This window comes from Rhopilema esculentum, chromosome 3, assembly GCF_057945365.1.
Source record: "Rhopilema esculentum isolate cy_ngs chromosome 3, ASM5794536v1, whole genome shotgun sequence".
NCBI lineage: Eukaryota > Metazoa > Cnidaria > Scyphozoa > Rhizostomeae > Rhizostomatidae > Rhopilema > Rhopilema esculentum.
In genome coordinates, this window is record NC_142817.1 from 761171 (window position 1) to 771266 (window position 10096).

The 10096-nt window shown below is 37.2% G+C and overlaps 1 protein-coding gene across 1 annotated transcript; it reads left to right on the forward strand.

Moving 5' to 3' along the window:
• The first annotated feature begins 1594 nt into the window (after positions 1-1594).
• Positions 1595-5175, forward strand: LOC135692720 (uncharacterized). The gene is made up of 2 exons (XM_065210999.2): positions 1595-1819; positions 3213-5175. Exons 1-2 carry the CDS (start codon positions 1750-1752, stop codon positions 4304-4306), a joined length of 1164 nt encoding a protein of 387 aa, XP_065067071.1. The 5' UTR covers positions 1595-1749; the 3' UTR covers positions 4307-5175.
• Positions 5176-10096: the final 4921 nt, after the last annotated feature.

Here is a 10096-nt window from a genome sequence, read left to right on the forward strand (position 1 = left end):
CTTTTTAAAACACATTTTCTTAGAAGTTTTTCACAAATCTTTGTCTTCTTAGACAAATACACATATCATAGATTACGTGACATGAAACGGGCCACAGCCGTCTGCAGCAGGTTCATTTTCTTTAATAAATTTGATACCGGTTTATACGAGTTCAGGTGGTGTGTTTGTAACAATCTGCTTTTTGATTCCCCCCCTTCAAATATCTAAGCTACAAGATGGGAGTTTGTAACAAAATTCATGCTTGAAATCCGTTATTTTGCTAATCTTAAAAATAAGTAATTTTAAAAATTGTGACAGGTTGTATGCAGACAGCCATCTCCAATTTCTTATCGATATTTCAATAATAGAAGTGGTCATCTGAAACAACCCCTTTTCGCCAATCCGTTTTCGATATTACGTCACATGGAGAACTTAGGAACATGCTGAAGTTGGTCACGTTAAGTCTTGTCAAACGCAAACATGTAATAGACTTACAATGTTCAGAATTTGCTATAAAAAGAGGTAAAAAGGTCTTAAGAAAGCAAAACTGCTGGTAGAGTTCGATTTTCTTCACATCTATATTTTAAATAAAGTGTCAGGAGATTCCTTATTAGTTGACATTTTTGATGATCTTTCTAAATCGAAAACCGTACGGACCAATTACTACTTATCGTCTCATTATTACCAACATGCTTCTCCAGTAATGATTAAATTTCACTTTTTGTCCTCCTTCTTTCAGCCAAGGCATTTTACGCCTATTAATTTTGCCGTACTTTGTTCGCAGAAAACATTTTTGCTGTAAAAAGTCTTCTAGAATCTAGATTTAAAAAAAATGTGCACAAGGCAGGCAGGGTAAGCTGTTTTTCTAATCAGTTAAAAAGAGTTTATTTCAAAAACAGGACAATAGATTTCTGCAAGGCTCAAGCTCTTTTTGATCGTCTTTAACGCCCGAATTCCCCTTGATCGCTTTGATCGTCTTAAAAATTTTCAAATTTGTGCCTAATTATATGATTGAATTTCTCTTGTGTGAGACCAAAGGTACAGGAATATGTGGAATATGACAAAAATAGCAACTTATGGACACTGCTTGCAATCAACGCTAATGACCACAGCAGCTCATCCTACTCTAAAGACGTCCATTCATTGCATGGTACCGAGGACGCCCCTTTTTTTCTTTTCATTCATTCTGAAAGGCTCCTTTTAAAACAAGCGCTTTCGTTCAAGAATATCATTGCACCTTTTCTATCTATTACCCTATGGCTGGCAGATATCTTGAGACATTTTTGAGGCTACAATTAATTTGTATCGCATACCTAAGATTTCACTACGAGCTTGTATATGAAAACAGGGCAATTTTTTATATGAAATTATAATTTGCTTGGTTAATCTTTTGTCAATAATAAAGACGTTGTGTACGCGCGAATGTCATCTGAAATCCTATTGTCTGTGAAGGAAAGATTATCACATTCCATTGTCCGAGTCGCGCGCGAGTATCCAGTTGCATTGTTCTTTTGTGAGTGCAGCTATTTCACGTAGAGCAGAATAGAATAAACCGCTGATTATTTCCCCATCTCGCTTCGAATTCAGCTGCCTCCTTTTGTACTCATAGAAAAAGCGGACACGCGCCGTCGCTGCTTTAAAGGTCGCACGCGCACGGCTCGCGACTCAGATTTTCGTATCAACTCATCTGATAAGAAGCAGGAAGCAAGAAATCCCAGCCAAGCGTTAAACTGCCCTTTTGGTGACAACGCATTTGAAGACAATACAAAAATGCCTCGTTCATTCCTTGTCAAGAAGCGCGCAAGAGACATTACTTTTGCCAAAATTGATGCCAAACCTGGTGAGTATTTTTTCTGCATTTTTTTGCATTTCCAAATCTTTTCTTATTCATTGCTCATCTTCATTGGTACAGACACGTTCATTCTTAGTCCCATTTACTTTTGTCAATAGTGACCATGGAAAACCTAACTTATCTGAAAAGCTGGCACTCGCAGATTGGAGAGAGTGAAGGAATGTCCGAGACGCCATATTAGCATTTCAAACAGCACAGATTTGTTAGCGTCTCGCCTTCTAAAAACAGTCCCTTTGCCAATAAATTTGTTCTTTTCATTACCAGTTAACTTTTAGGAAAATCGTTTACATTTTCTCAATAATCATTGCTGGATCCAAGCATATAGTTTCCTAAGCTAGAAAATTCGCCTTCTGCAAAAATGCCAATCTAGGAACCCGGCTTTCCAGAGTCAGCTTGAGCTTTTATTTCTTGCTTCGTTACTTCTATTGACTGAAAAGTTAAAAATCGTAGAGTCTGTAAGGCATGATATCGAAATAGCATCAATTTTCCGACAGTTATTCTACGCATTGCCACAAGTGCGAAGCTGGATTTCAAAGGCTACAATTCTAGATACTGATTTCCCGTGATTTATTTCATTTTACCTCCAAAAGTACAGTGACTTGTTTCTGCAGTGCTGCCTAGCTGATGTCCGTTTTAATCTTTGTTACTTGCTTTTGCAATTTTTTTTATTGTATTTCGATAAAACGTGCAAGAGAAGTCTACGAAGTTTTTTCAATTTTCAAAAGATAGTAGAAGTAACTGACGAAGAGTCCAAAAATTTTCTTTGTCCAGAAATTTATGAAGCAAACTTTTTTCAAATTTTCTCTGTAAACCGATCTTTCTTTTAAGAGCTCAAAAAATGATATTCTACTGGAAAACGAGTAGTAGGATTGTAGTCGTTTCACTATTATGTTAGAATTGCAGCCTATTGTTGTCTATTTAGATTTGTCGAATATTTGTGATGGTTGCGAGAATAGTCGCGAGAACGACCTACGCTTGATGAAGTTTTAATGAGAAATTCCTTCACAGCTCATGCGAACGGATTTCGAGCTGCTTGTTCATTTAAAGCGATGGTGTAAAAAACAATTCAACTTGGTATCGTACCTATGATGGTCATAGTTGCGAAGTTGGCTTCTTTCAGCCACCTCTTCCTTGCAAATATTTCTTGACTTCGCCTCAGAACTTTTCGAAGAAATGCTAATCCAAATAATTTTAAATTATCGGCAAGTGCTTTGATCTGCCAATTGAAAATATCAACGAATTATTTTGATATCAAACATAATAAACAGAAACAGATTTTTTGTCTTAAATAAATTTCTTTTTGGTAGAGATTATCAGTGTGAAGTAGCTCTGGATTATAAGTAAATTGGAGAATTCCATTAACAACATTCTTTTTCTGCAGATGACGAAATTGGAAATGATGAGCGACCGACAACGATGTTCGAGTCCTCGGATCTAAAGCTCAGAGATTGCAAGGTCGCAACTCTAAAATGTCCAGGAAAAGAATCAAGCATGAAGGCGGACGGAATCAAACTGATTAAGCCAAAGCCAACATTTCCATTTTCATTCGAAACGTACAAGCGAGCAATCGAAGAGCCAGCATTATTCCCTTTTGCCATCCCGAACTTCTGGAGCGATGTGCATAGTGAGTATGATAACATGTGGCTTAAAAAGCCATACAGACCAAACTCAACAGGCAGCACAGATTCACAAGACGACATTATACCATCACCCACTTCTAGTGAACATAGTCTGAGCTCTGCTTTCAGCTTGAGCTCACAGGAGAAAGTAAATGGGTTTGACAACTGGGGATTCGCGTCCGCCATAAGGCTGCAGCAGTTAGCTGCGCGGGAAGACGAATGTAACAAGCCTCGCAAGAAGCGGAACAGCGGCTTGAAAGTTTTCACCTGCGAAGTTTGCGGTAAGGTTTTCAACGCTCATTATAATCTGACTCGTCACATGCCTGTACACACAGGGGCACGCCCTTTCAAGTGCAAGACTTGTGGCAAAGGGTTTCGACAGGCAAGTACTCTATGTAGACATAAAATAATACACACAAAAGAAAAGCCGCACAAGTGCAAGGAATGTGGAAAGGCCTTCAATCGATCTTCAACATTGAACACTCATATGAGGATACACGCGGGTTACCGTCCTTTTACGTGCGAAATCTGCGGGAAAGGCTTTCACCAGAAAGGTAACTACAAGAACCATCGACTGACTCACACTGGAGAAAAACCATTCAAGTGTCATATCTGCTCGAAAGCATTTCACCAGGTATACAACCTTACTTTTCACATGCACACCCACAATGAAAACAAGCCGTATACATGTCAACTATGCGGCAAAGGCTTCTGCAGGAACTTCGACTTAAAGAAACACGTTAGAAAGATGCACGGAGAAGATCAACTAACCATTGCAATCAAACAAGATCGACACGAGCAGCCAAGGAATCTTCTGTCTCTCCAGTCGAACAAATACTTTTCATCTTTTAACTAATTGAAAATAAATATCTGAAAACTGCAGTTTGTGTGCGATTTATTTCGTATTTTAAATTTTGTATATAAACTAAAGATATCTATTCAATGTAGCGCTTTAAAGTTGGCTGTGACATTGTGTCACTCTGCGACAAGTGTAATTTTTGCACGATTAGTAGTCATTCGTACCCTACTCTAATGATCAAATCGATTAAGCTCCCAGGAAAAAATCGATATTTGAAAAGTGCAGTTTCAGAAATCTTCAGGTTTTGTTAAAAATTTAAAATAGCAAAATAAACAGTCAGATTGTTTGGTAAGTTTGAAATTATTTGAAAATTGATACTCTCAAAAATACTTCAGGCCGGAAGACAAACTAAAAAGGCATTTTTTTGATTACCCCCATAAAGCTTTTAAGGATACTTAAATTTATTTCGGAGTTGTCAAGTTTGACTGCATTGCATACCTGAAGAATGCTGCATGGCATACCATACCAAACTGATGGTAACATCATTTCTTGTATTTAACGTCGAAAGAACAGATTAAATCAATGTTTTACCAATTTTAATATCTTAAATCGAAAGAATCTATTAATAGTTAGATTAGGCTCTATCATACGATAGTATTATCATTATTATGCTCTATCATACGATTGAATTGTCATTATTATGTCTGATATGCGAGATATTGACCATTGCTAATTAGAGCAAAATATTTTTAAATAGATGAATAGAATAATTTCTTCAAATATATAGATTATCAAATTATCAAAGTATTGGTATTGTAGAAATTTTTTTTAATATGCGTGCAAATCAAGATTTTAGCACATCTGTAAATATACATTTATGTAGAAGAGTGAGTATTACAAGAGTATATCAAAGAATGCCTGATTTTTGTTTGAAGTACTTCATGTTGGAACACTGATTGACTGGTTACAAGCCAGGAACTTTTACGCCATCTTAGTTTGATGGTTTCAACTGATGTCCGCGAAAATTCTTATTATATATATCGGATATTACATGAATCTCAAACTAGATATCTATTTACTCAAATTATTAACAATGTCAATTAACTTTTGCAGAATTATTATTAGTGTTTACAAGAACATCTCTTTCAAATTCAAACCATTTATAAACTATCTATAAAAGCATACAGTAAGTCCCCACTGGAAAGGCGTGGACATATAAGTAACTGCAGCCTGCCAGTATAGAGAACAGTTTCTCCTTTACAAGAAACTAGGCAGCCTGTTTTTTTTCCATTTCGTATAAATTAGTTAATATTGAAAAAGATGATTAAAATTCAAACATATTCTGTACTGCATATTTAAATAATTTATTTTCGTTTCTTGGGTTATCCTTGTTTACTATGCAGCACGATCCTCGAATCAAAAGTTTTTTTGACAAGAAATCAATACCCAAAAAGAGTTTCTAAATGAACAACATATAAAAAATCAGCCAGCCTTTTTAAAATTTGTTTCTTTCAAATAAGGGACTAGTTAGCCTAGTTTGAAGATATATATGTCTTCTAAGCGGGGACTTACTTAATTTCTTATTCTTGCTGATCTAAAAAGAAACGATAAACTTCAAAGGACTCGTTTGCTGGTTGAAAAAAGTTTTTGATTAAATCATCTAGAAATGTGCTTGATAAAATTATATCAATTTTGATTCTTTTATATTCACTTCTATAATTCTACTCTTCTTAAAATTACTACTGATATTTGTGTTTCAGATTTGATGTTTGATTTCAAGAACGAGAAATTACCCACTGACATTTGGCGACAACTGTTTATATGCATCTACAACTTAAAAATGCAGAATGTACATTTTTTTAAACCAAAGCAATGACTGTAAGATAGAATACAATCAGGACTGTAGAAGGGGGGGGGGCTCAAGGGGGCTCAGCCCCCTTCTATTTTTTGATAGGGGGCTGTGCCCCCTCTTCTTTTTCTGGGTAATTCTTTAATATCATGGCTCATTTCTGCCAGTATCAAATCCTTGATTGAACCGTTATTAGTTTTTGACATTTGCATTCCTGTGTGACCTCAATATTCCTCTTGATAACTGAAAACTCATTAATGCTGGTAAAATTTTGCTATTTCAAATTCTTTATTTTTAAGATTTTTCTACTCAAGTAACAGGTAAACATTGGAGAATGATTGAACTCAGAAAAATCGAAAGGTAAATAAATTAATACTGAGGAGCCATGCAAAGGAAAACAACTGAAATATTCATCTTGTATAAAATATGGAATAAAATTTTTTGGCACCCCCTCGAAATTTTTTGGCTCTACCCTACTGCATACAATGATCTAAGCAAGCAGCTTTTTGAGACACAATCTCAGTCTTAATTCGTCTTATTAGCATCAGCCGTTTATGCAGTGGAAATTAATTACTATGATGAGCTGAAATTTAAGAGCTGAATACTTGAAGACGGATGCTCACCAAACCTTTCTGTAGGCAACGGTTGAAAAGTAAGTTGTCGCTGTTGAAAGCCCTATTTATGTGTTTTTATTGAATGATAAAGAAAATAAATTAATCATCTTTATTTTGCAGTAGGTGTTAATCAACAGAAATGTGGGTAGTTTATCCTAGTATGACATACGCAACAGTTTGGCAAAGTAACTTCTTAATAAAGAAGACACAAGCATTGAAAGATTCTAAATCTATCACAAGGCTTGCTAGTTTAGTTTTTATCTTTATTCATACACAAGATCTTGCACCTTGCCAAAGAGGTTTTATTATATTAAATAGATGCTTCGCTATCAATTAAAGGCCTCTGGTAACATCTCTCCAATTAAAGTATTTTCTTCTGTAGAATTTCATGTCGCGACGAGTTCAAGTTATGTTAGTTTTCTGTGAAAAACTTTCCATCTCTATGAGACAAAACGTTTAATTGGAGAATTCAAGACCATTTTTATACCCACCTTTTTCTAACTTACAAGGCGAATATTTTGACAGGAAGTGCTGTAGAAGAGGAGGGAGCGGTAAAAAATGACTGGGCAAGTATGGATAATGTGATCAGGTATTCCGCCAGAATGACTCATTGCGTAACTTCATGTACGAGGAATCAGAATAACAAAACGTGATTGTTGTATGAACATGCGCAAAAATGCACTTAGAAGATCCGAGAAGCTTAAAAAACGTGAGCCAAAATGTTGCCACTAAGGAAGCAATATCAAAGGCAACTGGAAGTTATACCTTAGATTCAAAAGAGACCGAACAAGATTCATCCTAATAAGCAGACTATTGACAACAAATGAAAGAAGAGTGAAAATATTAAGAAGATACAATATTCATGAACTAGGATTTATCTAGAGTTAGAAAGTGACATATTACCCGTTCAGAATATGAAGAAACTGCTACTGTTTCGAGACTCTAGATAAAATTGAGAACATACAAAAAGGAACAAATAAAGTAGTAAATGGAGAACGGCAAAGAAACAAAATCCAAAAGGAAGAAGCAAAAATCCTGACGGCAATACGATGGAGACCTTTATATCCTTGAAGAAATGCCTGGAAGGTCTCTGCCAAAATTATTTAATCGTCTGTTTTGAATGGTGACAAAATATTTGAGTGCATGGTTTAAGAAGAAAGGAGACATGTAGAGTTGTAGCGACTGTGAAAGCATAAAATTAATAAGTCACACTATAAAAATACTGGAAAGGGCGGTAGGAGCAAGAATGTGCAGAGAAAGACCAAAACCTGTGTTTCCATGCATCTGTGTTTCCATGCATCCTACCACCTTTCATCAAGGAGAGAAACATGTGTTTTCAAAGGGCAACTAAGATAGCAGACAATTAGGTTAAATGATATAAGATATATATAAGAAAGTAGAAGAAAAGTTAACTATGGAGTGGCAATTGTAATGTTCTAAACGAGGCTGTTTAATTATGAGGTTATTATGATGTAACACCGAAGTGACAGGAGCACGTTTTATACGAGTGTTACTCTCTGTATAATTGAGGACTCTTCATATGGCGACGAGAATGGAAAGTGTTTATAAACATCAAGCACAAGTTGGCTCTTCTGCAGTGACAGAGTCATGAATGCAGCAAGCAGGAAAGTGACTTAATTTTGCTTTTCATTTTGAGTTAGGCCTGACGTCTGCCCGCACGAGGCTTATACCGCATAGACAAGGTGTATTTTGCGGACCACGGCACTAGTGCCTACAAAGTTTTTGGTATATTCTACGGACCACACCCAAACGCCGTAATATACCACTATTCTGTTTTTTTTATTTGTTATAAATTTCTTTTTTCATAAAAAAAAATTTCTTACAAGCATGGCCTCTGCACTAGTGGGTCTTAAAGCGTGCGTAACGGAGTTTAATCCAGATGTGCAACAAGATGCTGGTAGCAATCAAGAACGCCGATGGAAACTCTGGTTAGAAAACCTAGAACTGGTGATGGATTTTGAGGGCATCACTGACGCTGCAGAGGGGCCTTCAAAGAGAAGAGCTGCATTGCTTGCTGTTGGTGGCTCTGAATTACGGGAGCTTTTTGCAACATTGACAGTTGCGGATGCAAAATATTCAACCGCCACAGCTGCTCTCACTGCACATTTCACTGCGAAAAAAAATTTAGCTGCGGAGCGCTACAAATTTTTCTGCACCAAGCCCACCTCCCCAGAGGAATCTCATGATCACTGGGCGACTCGCTTAAGGATCAAAGGTGCTGATTGTGAATTTAATGAGATGGATTTAAATTCTGCAATCACACTGGTGATGACACTGCACACTCACTCCGAAAAATTACAAAGGGAGATAATTGCTCAAGATATGGACTTAAAGAAGGTCCTAGCTACTGCTCGCTCTATTGAGCTTACCAATAGAGAAATTGCCTTCATGAAGCAACACAATATGGAGGCTACAGCCACACCAACACCTGTCTATGCTGTACAAGGAAAGCACCCTAAGGCAGAACATCTATACAAGTCTAAAGGGAAAACCATTGAGATCTGCCGCTATTGTGGAGAGCGAACACCACACAAAGGGAAATGCAAGGCCATGGGTGCAACCTGTAAGAGCTGCAATAAGAAAAATCATTTTGCTAGTGTTTGTGAGTCAAGAAAATCAACAAAGCCAGTCAAAACGGTTGACACAGAAGAAAAATTTGATGAAAATCCAGAGCAAGACAGTTATATCTACAACAATTTTGTGGAAGGACCAACTGTTCTCAAGCTGGATGCAGTCACTACACCAGTTCATGCTATCCAGAGCAAGAAACGATATCCGGATACCATGGTGCAGGTGAAGTTTGATGGGGGCACAAAATTGAGAATGCAAATTGATACAGGTGCAGATGCAAATATCATTGATGAAAGCCTCTACCACCAGCTGCACCCTAAACCAAAACTTAGAAGAACACAAGTCAAGCTCAAGCCATACAACTCTCCACCCATTCCGGTAAAAGGATCCTTCCAGACACAGCTAACAGCCAATGGAAAGCAGGCCATTGCAACCGTGTATGTTGTTCCAGGATCAGGACAAAAACCTCTCATTGGAAAGTACACTGCTTTTGATCTGAGTCTGCTTAGCATCACTGTGAAAGAGTTAACCGCAGACATGCAAGACATGCACCATGTGCTGCAGGAAAGAAAACAGGGAAACAAGAGTGCCAAGGCCACCACTCACGTCACGCAACACATGTCATATTCAGCTATGGCAGAGCATCTCACCTCTAAAAAGTCTTCCGAACAGCGGCTGGACAATATCTACAAACATAAGCAAGATGCAACAGACAGAGTTAAGGCCATCGTTGATCAGTACCCTGGGGTGTTTGAAGGTATTGGCAAACATCGATACAGAGTTGTGAAGTTG

Coding starts and splice junctions, on each gene's coding strand:
- LOC135692720 (XM_065210999.2), top strand. CDS start 1,750: ATGCCTCGTTCATTCCTTGTCAAGAAGCGCGCAAGAGACATTACTTTT. Junction 1,820..3,212: donor CAAAATTGATGCCAAACCTG/GTGAGTATTTTT, acceptor CTTTTTCTGCAG/ATGACGAAATTGGAAATGAT.